A 15,957-nucleotide genomic window follows, 5' to 3' on the forward strand; every position below is an offset into this window, starting at 1 on the left:
AAAGGGGCACCAGGGGTCAGTGTGTGGACACCCAGAGGTTCACTTCATGAACCCCAGAGGTGCTCAGCCTTGTTTTATTAATTATAAGAAGTAAGGGTACTCCTCACACACGTATTGTTGGGGCCCTCCACACTCCGGATGACTGGGTCAGACCCACACTGTGCAAGTCTTCGGACCCGTAGTCTCCTGGAAAAGAGAGAGGACATGTTAGGAATAGTTTCAGTGCCCTCCTCCCTCCCTCAGCATTTGGCAGTCCTCTGAGGGCACACCACCCCACTTTGAAACCTTAGCTCCTTAGTTCTTCACGCAGAGCTGGGCCCAGTCTCCCTGGCTTAGCCTTAAATTGACTCATTTCATCCCCCACTCTCCCTCCCCTAGTCTCTTTCTCAGGCCTCTTCCCAGAACCCTCTGCATAGATTCTCAGCCAGGGACTCACATGTGATCTGCTATAGAGCCCGGCACCTCCCGGGTTTCCCTCCTGTTGCTCCTGCCCCCTCACCAGTCTCTCCAGGGCATGAGCAGCTGCATCCTGGACACTGACGAACAGCTGTTCTGGGGTCACTCTGTTCAGGAGTCCTGCCTGGGTCAGTGTCCCCAGCACTGAGGCTGTGTCGAGAGGCAGGCCAGGCTTGTAGGTCTTAAATCCACACCATGTCCTTTTCCCTCCCCCACGTGTCTGGTCATTCCCCAGTCTCCAGGTCCCTCCAGCCTCCACACCTCTCACCATTACACTGAGCCAGGAGAAGGTGGATCCCAGCATCTCGGCATCGGCCGGCCAGCTGCGGAGAAGGAGAGGGGGGTCAAATCCTACGTCAGAGGGTATGCACGGGATGCTAAGGGGACTTTCTCCTCGACCTACCTGCCCCATCCCTCACCTGTACCACTTCTCTGGCTCCAGCAGCATCTGCAAAGGTGAGACCACTGCAGTCTAAGACCACCACCCTGACGGGCTCAGCAACTAGGACGGGAGAAGGCAGGAGTGGCCAGATGCCCCCACAGGGTGCGTGCCCAGTCTCCCTCCTTGTCATCCCATCTCACCTGCATTGGGTGGGCCATCTGTCTTTGGAGCCTCCTGTGAGTAGAGAAGGGCAGTTACCACCTCCAAGACACCAGCACGAACGCACGCCCCATAAGCACAGTGATCTCCTTCAGAAGACCCACCTGCTTCCCTCTCCCGGAGAAGCCACCCTCCCCTCTGACCAGGTCTCTCACCTTGCCTCCTTCTCCAAGCCCCAGGTGCCACTCCAGGGTGCGGCGAAACTGCCCACGGGTCCCAAAGTAGAGGGGTGCTGGGTAGCTCAGGATGCAGAGCCCTGGGACCTTGAGGAGCTAAGAAGGCAGAGGGTCAGAAAAACACCCGTGTCTGGTCTTCCCTTCCCTCATTGTCCATAGCCCACGCACCTTGTGGCTCTCTCTGAGTGGCCTGTAGAGCTCCGTCCCCTCAGCAAGTCCAAGTGCCAGGCACTGCACCCTGGGTGGGAAGCTGGGGTCAGATCCCCAGCCTGGCCTGACTGGAGAGTCACCCCAGGCACCTGTTGTCTCCCCACTGTGCTTCCCGGCTCATCTCCACTCTCACCTCTGGGTACGGCAGATCACAGTCATCATGGAGAAGACCACGCCTATGGCCAGGCCTAGGTCCACACTCAGGATCACTACGGCCACCCATGTGACCACCCATACAGCCTGCAGGACAGGGTTGGGAGTGAAAGGCCAGGCCGTCACTGCTAGGGAAAGAGGTCCAGGGGCGAGGTGCCTGCCAAGGCAAACGATAGGAAGGGATGGCCCAGGAGAAGGTAGCAAGAATGACAGGAGGAAGGGACAGGATTGACTCAGCAGGCGATATGCACCAAATATAATGACCCTGAAGGGGTCCAACCTCCACCCTCCACCCTGTGTCTGGGTAATGGGATTAGGAGGTAGGCATGTTGGAGTGGGGCGTGGTGGGGGTACTACAGAATGTAGGACCAGGACAATTAGCTTCAATCCAGGGCAGAGGCTGGGGATGCTGGGAAATGGGAGGGGGCAATCTGGGATAATGTTGCCACTTCTCACAAAGTCCATGCGGCTGATGCGCCATAGCTGTGGCAGTTCCTGCATCTGGAAGAACATCTGGCGCATGCTGGAGATGTTGATACAGGCCAGGACAGCCTTGGGGCAGAGAAGGCAAGCTGACTGCCTCAGTGTCCTAGAATATAGCCACCCCTCCCGGCCACCCCCAATAGCTCTTCTGTTCCTTACCTTGGGCAGGTAATAGAAGAAGGGCCCCAGCCACAGCAGCACCGAGAGGACAACTATGCAGGAGAAGAGGCCTGCCAGCTAGAAAGGAGGAGGAATGGAAGCCCAGAAGCAAAGGGATCTCATCCCCCACTGTGAGAGAGCTGGCCACCCTGCCCACTCTACCTTGCCTTCCCTGGAACTCTCCCTCCTTCCGAATCCCTGTCCATGAAGATATTCCTCAGTCTTCCACTCTCTTCTTGCTACTCTGCATCTCACACCTACTTTTCCCCCTCTCCCAATTAAATGCCTCTCATTTGCCAGTCTCTACCTAGATGTAGTTCAATTTCCCTATTTTTGTAGCCCATGACCATCTTAAAAGCCACTGTTGGATGACCCTAAAAGCAGGCTCACCACATTCTTAGGGGACCAGCAAAGTAGGAAACCAGAATTATTAGGGGGAGACTTTCATTTGTGATATGTCCCATGGTGGGGGTGTGGAAATCAGAAGTTTGTCTCTCAAATTTATTTTACAGTTCAGTTTTGTTTTTATTTTGAGCTACATGTGGGCACTGTAAACTTTTTGAGTGCTTAGAGTCTACAAAGGTCTTTTTTTGTTGTTGTTAAAGATTTTTATTTATTTATTTGACACAGAAAGATCACAAGTAGGCAGAGAGGCAGGGGGAAGCAGGCTCTCCTCTGAGCAGAGAGCCCGATGCAGGGCTCCATCCCAGGACCCCGGAATCATGACCTGAGCTGAAGGCATAACCCACTGAGCCACACAGGTGCCTGTGTCTACAAAGGTCTTAATGAAGCTTAGTTATCTTCTCTCCATCTCCCACCTAGAAATTCCCACCCCCTCCCGCACAGACTCCTAACCTCCTCTATATGGCGGCCCTCTGGGGATCCACCCATCCTCCACCTGTTTCTTCACCACCGCACATCCCCCTGGATACCTACCCACCCTTCTCCTCATCCAAGACATGCTCTTACCTGTGTGTTCCCACCAGCATCCACTAGTAGGCTGGTGGTTGCCAATGTGGCGGAGTTGGGAAAGCAGGAGAAGAGGGAGGAGATGAGGTTGGAGACACCATGGGCCAAGAGCTCCTGGAGGGATGCAGTGAGATGAAGAGGAGAGAGACAAGGGCATGGGGAGGGCGCATCAGATTACGGGGTTTTCTTGTGAATGAATTGGGGTCCTCAGTCGGAGTCACACCTGGTTGGAGTCAATAGTGTAGCTATACTTGTCTGCATAGATGGAGGCCAGGGAGGCGGACACAGCAAAAGCAACCAGCGCGATGGGCAGTGAGTCAACCAGAATCCTGGGCAGCTCAGTCAGGTTAGGGAGGTGAGGCTGGGGGAATCTGGAGAGAGAGGGATCCAAGGTGAGGATGGGTTGGTCCTAAGAAGGATATGGGGAAGACAGAGAAAACAGGTGGGATGGGTCAAGAGGAAGTGCTGGGTGGGAGAAATGGGAGAAGAGCAGGTTCTTGATTCCCTTACCCTCCAGGCAGCAGCCCCACTATCTGGACGTTGTATCTTGTGTCCAGGGAAGAGGTGAAGCAGAGCACAGAGGCCAGAAGCACCTGGGAAAGAGAGCAAATTAGGGCATGACAGGAGATGGGCTTCCTGGCAGAGACGAGAAAGAGCTTCACGGAGAAAAAGGATTCTAAGGCAACTGGTAGTTGTTTTCGGAGGCCCAGCCCCTGGGGGCTCTGGGATGTGTTTGGGTTGGGTGCCTGGCTGCCCATTTAGAGTGCAGGACGGTGGGGATGGGAGAGAGGAATGATGTATATGCGATGTTATAGAAAGAGATGGAAGAAGAGGGACTCCCATGAGGGATGGTAGACATCAAGAAGTGTACCGAGCCATTCTAGGTAGGAGAGCTGGGATATATCTCGGCATAGATGGCGTATGAGTGGAGAGGCAGAACACTTATTTAGTCGGGGGAGAGAGAGAAATGTAGGTGGGCGTGGGAAGGGAGAGAAACTGTGAACAGTGAACAGCGAAGGACGAAGGACGGGGTGAGGGGAGAGATGTGAGTGGACAGTGCCGTGGCGAGCGACACCGCAAGGGAGCGCTGTAAGCAGGAAGAAGGCTTTGTAAGAGGTCCAGGAGAGGCTCCGTGCGAGAAGTGGGTGGGGGATTCCAGAGGGTCAAAATGTTCTGGGAAGAGGCCTGGAAAGGGACACGGATGCGCAGAGTTCTCCTCTGTAAACTCGTTGCATTCCACGAGGGGGCGGCAGCGGCCAGCTCCTCCCCGACGGGCAAAGGGCTGTGTGGTGCAGGGGGCACCCCCGACCCGGGAGCCATCCTCACCATGACGATTTCCCCTGGGATCGGGGTGGGTAGCTTGTCCCGGAATCTCACGTTCAATTCTTTGACGGGCACGAGCAGCGCCAGGCTGAGTGCCGAGATGGTCAGTTCTGCCGGACTGCTCCGGGGCAGCGCGGTCAGCACAGCGGCCAACGTCTGCGGGCAGGGGCGGTGAGCGAGGGCCGGGTGCCGGGTCGACTGTCCCCAGCTCAGACCCACCCGGCCGAAGCAAGGCCTCCCGGCTCCCATCGGAGCTTCCACCGCCGCAGCGACCCTCATTCAGCCAGTGGTTCTAACCTCCTTCCCTCCGCCCCCGTCACCCTCTATCCCTCCACTCGCTGTCCTTCCTTCCTTCCTTTCCGGGTTTCCCTCTTCCCAAGACCGCCAGAAGCCGCTTCTCCGCTGTTCTCCACCCCCACCTTGAAGAGAGCGAAGCAGCCAATCTGGCGCGGGAGGGGCAACCCTAAAAGGCTGGGCAGTTGGGACACGAGCACGTGCAGCGCGGCCCCGCTGGTCAGCGCTTTGACCACAGGCTCCGACAAAAAGGTGGACAGGACGCCGAGCTGCAGCGCGAACATGCCCAGCTGCAGGGGAGGAGATGTGCAATCACTACCGGAGGAGGAGCGGACCCGCTGGTGCGCATCTCTCCCGCCTACGCCCGCGCGGGACACGCGTCCTGCCCCCCTCTCCTGGCCCAGTTCCCCAGGGACCCCAGCGTGGATCTCGCAGGATCCTCCCTCACCATCAGCGCCCCGCTCCCGAAGGCCAAGGCTGCAGCCGCCCCAACCCGCTGAGCGTCCAACTCTTCCCTCTCGATTCCACTCAGGTTACCCCCGAGGGGTTCCGGCACCAGCCGCTCCACGGCCGAGCCCGTCATGAGGCTGAGTACCGCGAAAGTTCCTAGGGCCGGGGAATTCAAACGCAGAGATCACCAGCCCTGCCGCCTGGGGCGCGGCGACCGCTCAGGCTCCGCACCCCCGGCCAGGCTGCTGCGGTCAGATCCCGCTCTCCTGGAAGGCTGCTGCGCAGGTGAAGGCCATGGGGCCGAGAGCGGGTGCAGCAGCCCGGAACGTGCCCTGAGGGAGGCTAAGAGGGCGCGCCAGCCGGCAAATACTGCCCCCTACTGCATCACTCTCCTCCAGCAGACGCCCCGCGGACTGCGCGCTCCTCTGGGTAACCGCGCATCTCTGTTCCCCTCTTCCATCTCCCGGAGATGTCCTTTTAAACCGAATCTCCTGGGGGTGAAGTAAAGTCCGAGGGCACTCCTTTCTCTTTCCACACACTCAGCACCAACCCCCACCCCCCACGCCCCCAACGGCCCAGCGAACTTTGCTTAGGTCCCAGGTTCCTGGCAGGGAAACGGCAGAGGCGGAAGGGAAGCAGGGGAGGGGAAGAGGGGAATAAGAGCTAAGGAGCTCACAGGAACCCAAGCCTCAAACCCCTGTCCACTGGCACCCCACAGAGAAGGAGAGGAGTCACCGGGTCGCTCACCAGTGGACAGATGTCTCCCAGTACCCAACAAGGTGTAAATGAGGACGGGGAAGAAAGAAGTGTAGAGTCCGAACACTGGAGGCACAGAGGTCAGGAGGGCAAAAGCCATGCCTAGGGAAGAAGTGGAAGGAAAGATCTTCAGGGTGTGTGGTGTGGGGGAGGAGGTGGCTGGGGGAAGGTGACCAGCCTCCAGAATGCCACCCTTCCAGTGCACACTCTCAGAGGCTGTCATGGAGACGCTAAATCATGCCACATGAGGGAACCCAGGGGTTAACAGGCCTCGGTGGGAGGTCTTGGGGCGGACAAGGTCACAGATCCGTGTCGGCCTAGACCGGGGTGAGGGGGGTGGCGAGCGTGGGGGAAGCAGGTATTGTGCCTCTCCAGTTCCCTGACCCGGAACGTGTCAAAGACTTCTCGAAGGATTGCAGATGAAGGGAGCTGGGGGTAGGGATCTGATGCAGCTCGGCAGTCCTTACCCAGTACTTGGTCTCAGATCCTGTCTCCGAACCCTCAGCCACATTACCCAATCTCTCGCTCCCGGGTTTCCAGCCCCTGCACCTTCCCGACGCCCTCCAGAGCTCGGGCCCCAGACGAGCAGGTATTGGGGCCGCTCACCCTGGGGCACGTGCACGATGCCCACGGTCACTCCGGCCACGGCATCCCCGAGCAGCCAGGCCCGCCAGCGGTAGTGCGGCAGCCAGCGCAGCGGAGGCAGCCGCGCCAGCAGCAGGCGCCACGCCCCCGGTCGGGAGCAAGCGCCGGGCCACCGCCTCCACTGTCTGCACAGCCGGGACCAGCGGGGCTCCGAGAGTAGCTCCGACTCCTGCTCTGCGTCCGCGAAGAGTTGCTGGAACCGAGCTTCGGTAAGAGGTTCCCTAAACTTGGCGCCCAGAGGGAACTTAAGGTCGGAGGCCTCTCCCAGGCCTGGGCAGGTCCTGGCGCCCGGTAGCCCACTCATTTTGCCCTTGGCCACCTCCAACCCCGCCTAGTCTTAAATACCCCTCCACCCGCTAGCCCTGAGTCCCGCCTCCCTGAAGCAGGGTCCAATCCCGCCCTGGAGGGCGCCCTCTCTTGGGGACCTTCAACGGCCCAGAGACTGCAAAGACTTGGGGAGAGGGCGTCTCTATGTTAGGCATTTCCAGAGACGTCCTCGGCGGGATCGCTCACTCTGGAGCCTACTGGGGTGGGGCGAGGGAGGGGTGGGGGGTGGCGCGGGTGTATGGAAAGGTGTAAGGACTAGAGACAAAGGCCAAAAGACCAGCAAGTTCTGAACACCCAGCTCGCACTTTTTCCCACTCCTAAGCCTTTTGATTCTGGCCTCCCGGCTGCTGCGGGCTCCTTTCTGCGTTGGCCCTCTGGGAGGAGATAGCTTGCTTCTCTAGAGTGACCCATCATTCCCAGAGCCTCTGCGTTCTCCCCAAGGAAATTCAGCGTGCCCCCCAAAACACACACATGCCTCTCCCCCAGACCCAAATCTGCATGGGGTATACAGCTTATCCCAAGGAAATGGAAGGGGCTCCATTGGCAGAGCAGCTTGGAAGCCTGCTAAGATGGGACTCAGCTACAGTAGAGCCCGGGAATGAACTACCACCCACACCTCTGCTGGGAGCTGGGCCTAAATTCCCAGTTCAGGGCCTCAGAGGAAATACTGAACTGAGAGCAAATTTTGATTTTGCTTCTTAAAAGCCAAAAAACAAAACAAAACAACAACAACAACAAAAAAAAAAACCCTTGAAGTGCCATTTATTACATTCAAGTGCTATTTACAAAGTTGGCACTCAAAAAACACATTTGTGGTTAAATTAAGTTCAAAAGGGGCATGCACCCACCTCATGAACCTCTGTGGTCCCTCGAGAGATACAAAAGTTCTGAGCTCCAGCATCCTGCTATTTTCCCCATCCCCTCCTCCATTTACAAGAATACTTGGCATCCCTCACCATCACCCTCTGGTCCCCAGTCCCTGACCCCAAAGCCCTGGGTGTGGGGTATAGTGAGGGTGGGTCTCCCCTCTTCAATTCCTCCTATTGTTCCCCAGAAGTCTTATCTGGGCTGTACGTCCTGTCTCCCCCCCCTTAAGAGGTCCCTCCCCCCATTGTCGGCCAGAGGGACCTCAGGCCCACAGGGAGGCTCCAGCTCCTCCTCACCCTCCCACACCAGCAGCCTATTGTCTGCTGAGGAAGCCCAAGTACACGTGACCAAGCCCAGGGGACGAATGGACACGGTGGACACACCGATGCCCAAGGACCCAGGACAGGGCGTCTGGATACAGAACTCTGCATGTTTGGCTTTCTCCGTCCCAGGGGCTATCCCAGAAGTTGGGAGGGATGAAGACCCCTTTGAGCTGTCCACTCTTGGGTTTGTACTTGAAGAAGACTCCCTTCCTGCTCACTACGGATATGCCTTGTGACCTCACAGACCGCAAAAAGGAGATCCAGGGCCAAAGAGGGCCACAGACCCCAGCATCCTCTCCACATCTCCCTTCCCACTCATCTGAGCATGGAGGCCTCAGAAGGAAAGGTACTTGGGCATTTAGTCCTTTAGAATCTGGATGTTGGGGGAATGATGGTGGGAAGTCACACTACACTGGGCTTTCCAGTGGGGTCTAGAATGGAGGCCAGATGGGAGAGAAAGCAGCCTGGGAAAGAGGAGGATATATCACAGATCTAGGGTTTCCCAAGTTCCAGGTCCAGACTGCCAGATGCCACAGCCTGCAGGTGAGGGACAAAAACAGCGACACCTTTTGTCTTCCACCCTGTGTCCTCCTCTCACCAGACCATCCGCAGGCCCAGCGGATTTCTCCCCATCACTTCACTCCACTTCCCCTTCCCTCTGCCAAGACAGCAGCCTTAGTGATATCACAAAACCTTTAATCTCAGAAAACTGAAAAAAAAAAAATCAAAATCAAAACCAATCATTTTTACCTGGCCCCTGCCCCAGCCCTCCCACCCACCCACATATCTTCCTTTTGGGGGGACCTGTGACGCATGCATAGGGGTGGGAGCTGAAGGAACCCATGTTCCTTAAGCAGAACGAAGTCTTTTTGAGTCTAGGTATCCTGCGCCAAGTCAACACCACTCCCAGCCTCGCTCCTCCCTCCAGGCACATCAAGAAGGAATTCCGAGGTGGTGCCAGAAGGACTGCCCTGAAGTTCTCGGGAAATAGGGTGGCTGGGTCAGCACCACCCCAGGCCTTCACCACTTAGAGCTCATCTTCATCCAGCTTGGCAAGTCTGGCTTGGCAGGGAGGGGTGTCTGGAATTGGTGGAGCTGGAGGAGAGTCACGAGGGGCTCGGGGGATGTCACTGTGGGCCTGAAGAAAGACTCAAGTCAGAGGAGGAAATAAGTCTAGGAATCCACCCTCACTCCTTTCTTTTCAGTGTATGCCCCTAGCTAAGCCACCTCCTCTCGCTAGCCATCTTAGATCATCTAAAACCATCAGCTTCTCCCAGGGTTAAACTGGAGGGGGTAAGGTAAGAGTAGGCAAGTAGGAAAGGGCAGAAAAAAGGCATGTGGTAGAAGAAAGGAATAGTATAGGGGAGGGGGATTTAGGGATCCCAGAATAAAAGAGGCCCTTCCCATTCTGCCCCTATAACAGGGGACTCCGTTCCTCATACCTGTGTGTCCAGAGGCAGGGGGGTTCTGGCCACTTCCCCTTTGGGCAACAGCAGCAGGGAGGGGAGAGAGCCATTGATGGGTGTATGTGTGCTGCCCTGGGCCCGGTCTCCAGGCCGAATTCTCCCAGGACTCCCCACCCCAAGGCCTCCTGGCCGCCCCAGGCTGTTGGTCTGGCTCTCTCGTCTCTGATACTCAATGGGTGACTGCAATGCTGGGGAAAGGAGAGGAACAGGAGGAGGGTTACAACAGGTTCTTTCCCTAAAGGCTCTACCCAGACCATCCTCCCACTTTGCCCTCTTTCCATGAACTGTCAGCCATTGTAAATTGCTGGGGAGAGGGGGAGAAGCTGGGGTCAAGAGAACAGGGACTAAATTTTGGGCAGGGAGGGATTTGGGAGGTCAAAGGGCTGAAAGAGCGTGCCAGGGAGGGAGGGTGAGAGCTTCACCATTGAGAAAGTCCCGTTGGCTTTCCAGGATCTGAGCCACTTGCTTGATCCAGGCCTGACTCACTGTGGGGTCTGCAGTCTGCAGGACATAGCGCTGGATCCCACCCTCTGGCCCTCTGGAGGTCAGGGCAAAGCGACAAGGGTCACCTTGGAGGTTCCCCTCCAGTCCTAGGCAGCTCACCTGGATTGGCAAGTAGGAGAGAGCCTCCAGATTCTTTAGGCCGCCTCTGGTTCCCACCCCCTCCAACAAATCCAGGAGCCAGGCATTCTCTCAGGGGCCTCACCACATCCCAGCCAGACCCCTCCCTTGTGGCCTCCTCCCCACCTTGATGCTGCTCTTATACACGTATCCAGCCTGTGATCCTCCTCGGACTCCCCCTCCCAGGGCCTCACTGAAGATGACAATTTGCTCGAAGAGGAAGACACGTCGCTCTCGACCCCGGGAGGAGAGCAGCCCCCCAGCCTCCGGCTCTGTGACCCAGAATGTGTCCTGGCCCAAGAGCTTCCCCTGAGCAGTCAGTTTGCCCTAGAACCAAAGGGTAGTGATTTTGAGAAAAAAGCAAAAAGAGAAAAGGGACTTCCCCTGATTCTCCCAACAATCGTCGGGTCGGTCTCAGGGGAGGGACAGTTCCCCCATGAGGACCTCCGGAGTGCTCAGACTGGGGCCAAAGAGCATTGGGCCTCCAATTGCCTGTTCTACCCCCATACCTCAAAGCCCCGAAGTCTCCCCAGGGTCATCATGTCATTGCAGCGCTTGGGTACAAAGCACATGACCTCCACAGCTTGCTGGGTCGTAGGTGAAGAGAGGAGCATTGTCATTGTGGAGAAAGAGGCCTCTTCAGAGCATGTTTCAACTCTCAACCAGCCTCCCCCTAAAAACCAGACAGCTCAACACCACCCAAGGAGCTGGGGTATCCCAGGAGACCAAAAAAATAAGAGGTATGTGGTGTGTGTCCTAGCAGAGATGGGAGTCCTCACCTCCAGCTCTTCCGTATCCATCCCAGCTCTACTATAATATTTGAGAAAATCCTAAGATGTAGAAAAGAAATGCTCAGGACAGGTGAAGGTGCCCAGGAAGTCTGGGGGGAGCCTTAGGAACGCTGGGGAGAGGAACGAGACAGGGAAGGCTGTCCCAGCCAGCAGAACCCCCAGGGAATAAGTGGTCCTGACCTTGAGCAGTAGCTGGTATTTCATGATCCTCTGCACTGGTTTGATGAGCAGGTCGCTGAGCTGCAGGCGGTGCCCTAGCTGCTGCCGGAGCTCCTGGCGACAAGGACAGGGTGGTTACGCAGCCTGGAGAGCCTGATGATTCTGTCCCCCTTCCCCCAAGGTACCTCAGCCACTGACCTCAAAGTAGCTGTCCCCAAATTCTGACACCACATGCTCTGACTTGGGCTTATTCTGACAGTACACCACGTACATATGCAGCCGGCGCTCCTAACAGGGGTCGAGTTTAAGGAGAGCAGGACGGGTGAGGCGAGAGAACACTTCTGGGGAGCCCCGACCCACTCCCGAGCCCCGCCCCTTCGAGGCCGCCCCCTTAAGCCTCACGTGTTTGATGAAGAGCTGAGCCAGCCAATCAGGATCCTTCAAACACCGCTGTAGCTCCTCCAGGAAATAGCTGGAGGGGTTGGTGAGGAAAAGGCTGGTCAAATACCCCCACCCTACTCAACTGAGAGCTGTCAACCCTAGCTGGGCCATTAAGCCACTCCAGACTTTGCTCAGGAGACTGCGGGCCCATGGCTAGGTTACAGAGACAACAGAGGTATGCCCTTCCACCTCGCTTTCGGGGATCTACCACTCACTCTCGATGCCACTCATAGATTTGCTGGACGTTCCCGAACACAATCCTGTCACGGCCTCGAAGACTCTCCGGGACCCCCTGAGCAGCCATGGTGGCCATGTAACCCTATGAGAAGGTTGGGGTGGAAGCATGAGTGTGTGGGGGGTCAGCCTTGACGGGGGAAACCCCCTCCCCCAAGAAGTCCAGGATGTAGAGGGGACTGGGAAGATGGGACAGAGGAGCACTAAGGCATCCCCTAAAATTAGCCTTGAGCAGAGGAAAAGGGCTGGGCTAGGGCTGGGGAGAGAAAAGGGAGCTACCTCCACAATCTGCCCCAAGTCCTCCACGTACATTTTCTCTGTCTCTACCAGTTCACTCAAGACATACCTGGGAAGAGAGCAGGAGTGCACATCCTTGGTTTAGCCACTACCTCCCTCCTGGACTAGAAGCCCCTTCATTACCATAGCCAACCTCAGAGGAAATTCCAAGTATTAAATCTAAAACGTGAGGGACAGTTCTCTGGAAGTTGCACAATAGTGGGGGAGGGCAGAGGGGAGGGAGTGTGTGGGGACACTTACATACTCCTTTCCAGAGCCTTCTTCTTCTGTTCCTCCTCACTCTCAGGGGCTTGGGACAGAGTTTCCTCCTCAGGTGGCTGGAAGGACAGAACATCCTAGAGTCAGCACATGGATGCTTTTGGGAAGCCATACAGACCCGTTTCTTCATACCTGTGTCTTATCTCCAGGACCCTCCAACAATGTGGTCAGCAGGGTGAGTTCTGGCAGCTCCTCTCCTGTGGTGAGAGCTGGTTCCAGCATCCAGTTCTGGGAGCCAGAGGTCAAGTGTCAGAGGTCATGGACAGTAGCTGTGTCTCCCCAGCAGCCAGTGGCCCCCAACCTGCCCCTCTCTCCCAGTGTCCTTCATGGATTGTCCTACATGCTTTTGTGGTGCCCCCTGCTCACCTCATATGGTCCAGCCTGGCCACCGTCTGCCTCAGTTTCCACACTGAGACAATGTTTGGAATGATCCAACCATCTTCTCAGGCCACTGACTGGCCCTGGGGGGCCCGGGGAACAGGGGCCAGAGCTGAGGCCAGAGCTGGGGCCAGAGGGGGCAGCCAGACCCGAAGCAGCTGAAGCTGAGATACTCCCCTCACTGCCAGCAATGGAATAGGATTCTAATGGGGAGTGGGGGAAGAAAAGGGGCCATAGATATTACTCCAGCTCTAGATTCAGGGCCCTAGGGAGCTCTCAGAGGCTCTTCTTCATAATGCTGAGCCCTCCCCCAGGGCCCACTCTCTTGTCATTCTCATTTGATTTGGCCAGGATAGAAAATTGCACCTGGGCACCCTTGGGAGGGAGGACAGTAAACACCCGGGCTCCCAAAGCCTGGAACCTCCAGTTTTATGTGGATGCTCCCCCATATCCAGAGCACGCCACAGATATGGTTGGGCAGGCATCTGGGCAGACGGGGAAGCTGGAGTGGCCATCTGCTCTCCTACAAGCCACCCCCTTCCAATGGGCACAGACCATTCCCTGAGAAGGTGGGGGGGAAGAGCTAAAAGGCCATCTGCCACCCCCAGACCCCTCCTGCACCAACTGCAGTAATCACTATAAAAAGAAAAGACTTCTGCAGCCCATCTCCCCAACACATGCACAAACCCAACTGGGGAGGGGAGGCAAGTGAGGAGAGCTCATTAGGGTTATCTTTGCCCTGGGTCAGGAACAGAGGATTAGAGATTTGTCATAAAGCCCCAGGTAGATCCTCATCCTCATTCCTCCTTCTCTCTGGCCCTCTTCAGATCCTTAGTAGATTCTCAGCAAAAGGATTTAAGGAAGATCCAGTTGTAGGCCCAGGGGGATTGTGGATGGGTTTTTCTCATACCCAGTTGACTACAAGATGGAGAGAAGAGTTTCCTGCCCCTTCCCCAATTTCCTTAACTTGAAATGATTAAAAATTTGGAGGCAGAAGGGATCTTGGAGATCTACTAAGTCACTTTCCTGGAAAACACAGGTACAAGTCTCCAGCCTCTGAATCCCGAGGGCCAGGTCAGTCTGACGCCCTGAACCCTCAGCCCGCCCCCCACTCAACGCTGGGCCCTTGCGACCTCGCACTCACCACGACCCCCCCGGGCGAAGCAGCAGCCGCATTTTGCCAGCACTTTTCGAATCACGTGGGGACAGGCACAGCGACCCCCCTTGTGCCCCCCCCGCATGGCGCCCGGGCCCCCCCGCACCCCCCACCCGGGCCGGCCATGCAGGGGGAATCACGGGGGGCGGGGCGGGGACGGCGCAGGGCGCACACCCCCCCTCCCTCCTACCCCGCTCCAGGCTGGGGGAGGAGGGGAGGGAGGGAACAGGGAAGGGGCGTCCAGGGGTAGGGGGAAGTCTGGTCTGGGGGAGGCCTGGGGGCTCTGCAGAGAGGGCGGCGCGAGGCCGGGCAGCCGAGCTGGGCGGGGAGGGTTTCCGGAACCCAGTCGGTGCGGGGCCCAGGGTCCAGATGTCCAGCGGGGCGGGGAGGGATGGTGGGGGAAGCTGGGCCGGGATGCGGCAGCCGCTCCAGCTCCGTCTCTGGCCTCTCGGGTTTGGGGTGGTTCTAGGCCCGGGCAGGGAGAAGGCGGGGGCCGACTCCCCGAGTCACTGGCGCTGCGCGGGTCCCGGCCGAAAGGCGAGCGGAATAACAGGCCTGGCCGCGGTGCCGCCGCGGGGAGGGGCCTCTGCGGCCCAGCTCCGCCCTCTCCCTCTGGTTTCCCCCCTTCAGCCTGTGCCGGGCTCCAGCCCCAATCCCCCTCCCCCAGGCACCACCACGTTCCCACTCCACGTCCCCACAGCCTCCGCCTCTCCTCTCCAGCCTCGGATCCCCGCCCCGGGTTCCCCTCCCTCCTGCCTCTCGCGCTCCCGATTGCGGAGCGCTGGGGTCGGGGGTAAGCCGCGCGGCGGTATCTGCCCAGGTCGCCCCTCCGCCTCTGTGATGGGGAAGGGTGCGGACGGATGGGCCCGGGCCTGTGTGAAGACGTCCTGGGGGCTGGGACTGTCCCTAGCCGCGCAGGGGTAGACAAGCCCCCTGCCCTTTGGGGACGCGTGAATGGGGAGCTCTGTGGGGAACACAGCCCAGGTGCCGCCCTCTCGCCAGACCCTTCTTTCCTCCAGGCCCCAGGACTCCAGCTGAGGCTGATCACCAATTAAGGCGAAGTCCCGGAGCCCGGGCTGGCGAGGAGCCAGGGGTGGGGCGCGGGGACACTCCGCCTCTGGGGGCTCGGGGCCGGCTGATGTGGAGGACACACAGAGCACTAGAGAGCGAGAAGCGTGGAGGTCTTGGGAATTAAATGGGTCTCATGCAGATTAGATGCAAGCCTTTATGCTAATAAGAGCAGCATTATTTGAATTCGCCACTTTGCGCAGGAGGGCAAACCGTGCCCCACCCCACCCCCAGCGTCTTACCGGGCAGCGGAGCCCAGGCGAGGACCTCACGTTCGCGCTCCCCTTTCTGGTCCCCCTCGGTACAGTCAGACTCTGTCTCGGTCCCTCCTGGCTCTAGGGGGCTTCCCTTCGGGGGCTGTGGGGAAAGACTGGTGGTAAGGAAACCGCCCTCCACGCCCAGCCTCGACCTCCCGCTTCTCCTTCTTCCTCCTGTCAAATCCACATTGTTGTGAAAGGGTCGCCTAGGCTGGGTTGGAGGGATGGGTTCACCCAGACCAGGGCCTTGGCCCTCTTTTGGAACTCATGGATTCCTGCGACTGCCCTGCAGAATTCCTATTTGCTGGTAAATTGAGTTGTAGGGTGCAGACCACCTGAAGCCCCCTAAAGATTCCCAACCTCACCGTGGTCCCTCTTTCTTACCCCCTCCTGCCCGGGGAGGGCGCATGCGCGCAGCATGCCCCCCATGACCCCCAGTATCCGGTCCGTGCGGCCAGGGGCGGGGCGGTCCGGGGGCTTCATGCTGGACCCCTACCCTGCTCCAAGTTTCAGGGCGGAGGGGGCAAGGAAGCTTGGGGACTCGAGGCCTGCTCGCGTCCGGGGAGTTGCTGCTGTCGAATCCGCCCCCTGCCCGGCTCCGCCCCCACTCCCACCCGTGCCAAACTTCTCAAAGGGGTA

General features: G+C 58.1%; 2 protein-coding genes and 1 long non-coding RNA gene across 14 annotated transcripts; 1 reads left to right on the forward strand and 2 right to left on the reverse strand.

Annotated features, from left to right (window-relative positions):
• Positions 1–16: 16 nt before the first annotated feature.
• LOC125106161 (solute carrier family 26 member 10-like) lies at positions 17–7,009 on the reverse strand. 6 transcript variants are annotated; one of them, XM_047739832.1, is made up of 18 exons: positions 6,637–7,009; positions 6,022–6,132; positions 5,273–5,430; positions 4,950–5,114; positions 4,534–4,686; positions 3,718–3,800; positions 3,431–3,578; positions 3,208–3,321; positions 2,239–2,316; positions 2,053–2,148; positions 1,577–1,683; positions 1,402–1,471; positions 1,213–1,329; positions 1,039–1,072; positions 876–904; positions 725–779; positions 437–606; positions 17–186 (listed from the first exon to the last, which is right to left on the reverse strand). In XM_047739832.1, exons 1-18 carry the CDS (start codon positions 6,977–6,979, stop codon positions 148–150), a joined length of 2,070 nt encoding a protein of 689 aa, XP_047595788.1. In that variant the 5' UTR covers positions 6,980–7,009; the 3' UTR covers positions 17–147. The 6 variants fall into 6 exon arrangements, with proteins under 6 accessions (XP_047595788.1, XP_047595787.1, XP_047595791.1 ...); XM_047739831.1 differs by having other exon boundaries at positions 718–779; positions 876–958; XM_047739835.1 differs by having other exon boundaries at positions 500–606; positions 876–958; positions 6,637–7,008.
• Positions 7,010–7,749: 740 nt separating this feature from the next.
• ARHGEF25 (Rho guanine nucleotide exchange factor 25) lies at positions 7,750–15,891 on the reverse strand. Of its 5 annotated transcripts, none has more exons than XM_047739841.1 (16): positions 15,703–15,891; positions 15,304–15,418; positions 12,826–13,040; positions 12,592–12,687; positions 12,442–12,518; positions 12,184–12,250; positions 11,886–11,989; positions 11,632–11,701; positions 11,428–11,517; positions 11,251–11,343; positions 11,059–11,109; positions 10,789–10,866; positions 10,406–10,606; positions 10,145–10,261; positions 9,731–9,846; positions 7,750–9,330 (listed from the first exon to the last, which is right to left on the reverse strand). In XM_047739841.1, the coding sequence occupies exons 1-16, from the start codon at positions 15,799–15,801 to the stop codon at positions 9,213–9,215; spliced, it is 1,707 nt and encodes a 568-aa protein (XP_047595797.1). In that variant the 5' UTR covers positions 15,802–15,891; the 3' UTR covers positions 7,750–9,212. The 5 variants fall into 5 exon arrangements, with proteins under 5 accessions (XP_047595797.1, XP_047595794.1, XP_047595795.1 ...); XM_047739838.1 differs by having other exon boundaries at positions 9,635–9,846; positions 15,703–15,890; XM_047739839.1 differs by having other exon boundaries at positions 10,081–10,261; positions 15,703–15,890.
• LOC125106166 (uncharacterized) lies at positions 10,602–14,145 on the forward strand. Of its 3 annotated transcripts, none has more exons than XR_007129250.1 (4): positions 10,602–11,019; positions 12,235–12,367; positions 12,488–12,634; positions 13,877–14,145. It is a non-coding gene; the product is annotated as an uncharacterized LOC125106166 (long non-coding RNA). The 3 variants fall into 3 exon arrangements; XR_007129252.1 differs by lacking the exon at positions 10,602–11,019 and adding an exon at positions 11,032–11,845; XR_007129251.1 differs by lacking the exon at positions 10,602–11,019 and adding an exon at positions 11,853–11,999.
• Positions 15,892–15,957: the final 66 nt, after the last annotated feature.

Source organism: Lutra lutra, chromosome 8 (assembly GCF_902655055.1).
Source record: "Lutra lutra chromosome 8, mLutLut1.2, whole genome shotgun sequence".
NCBI classification, from domain to species: Eukaryota; Metazoa; Chordata; class Mammalia; order Carnivora; family Mustelidae; genus Lutra; species Lutra lutra.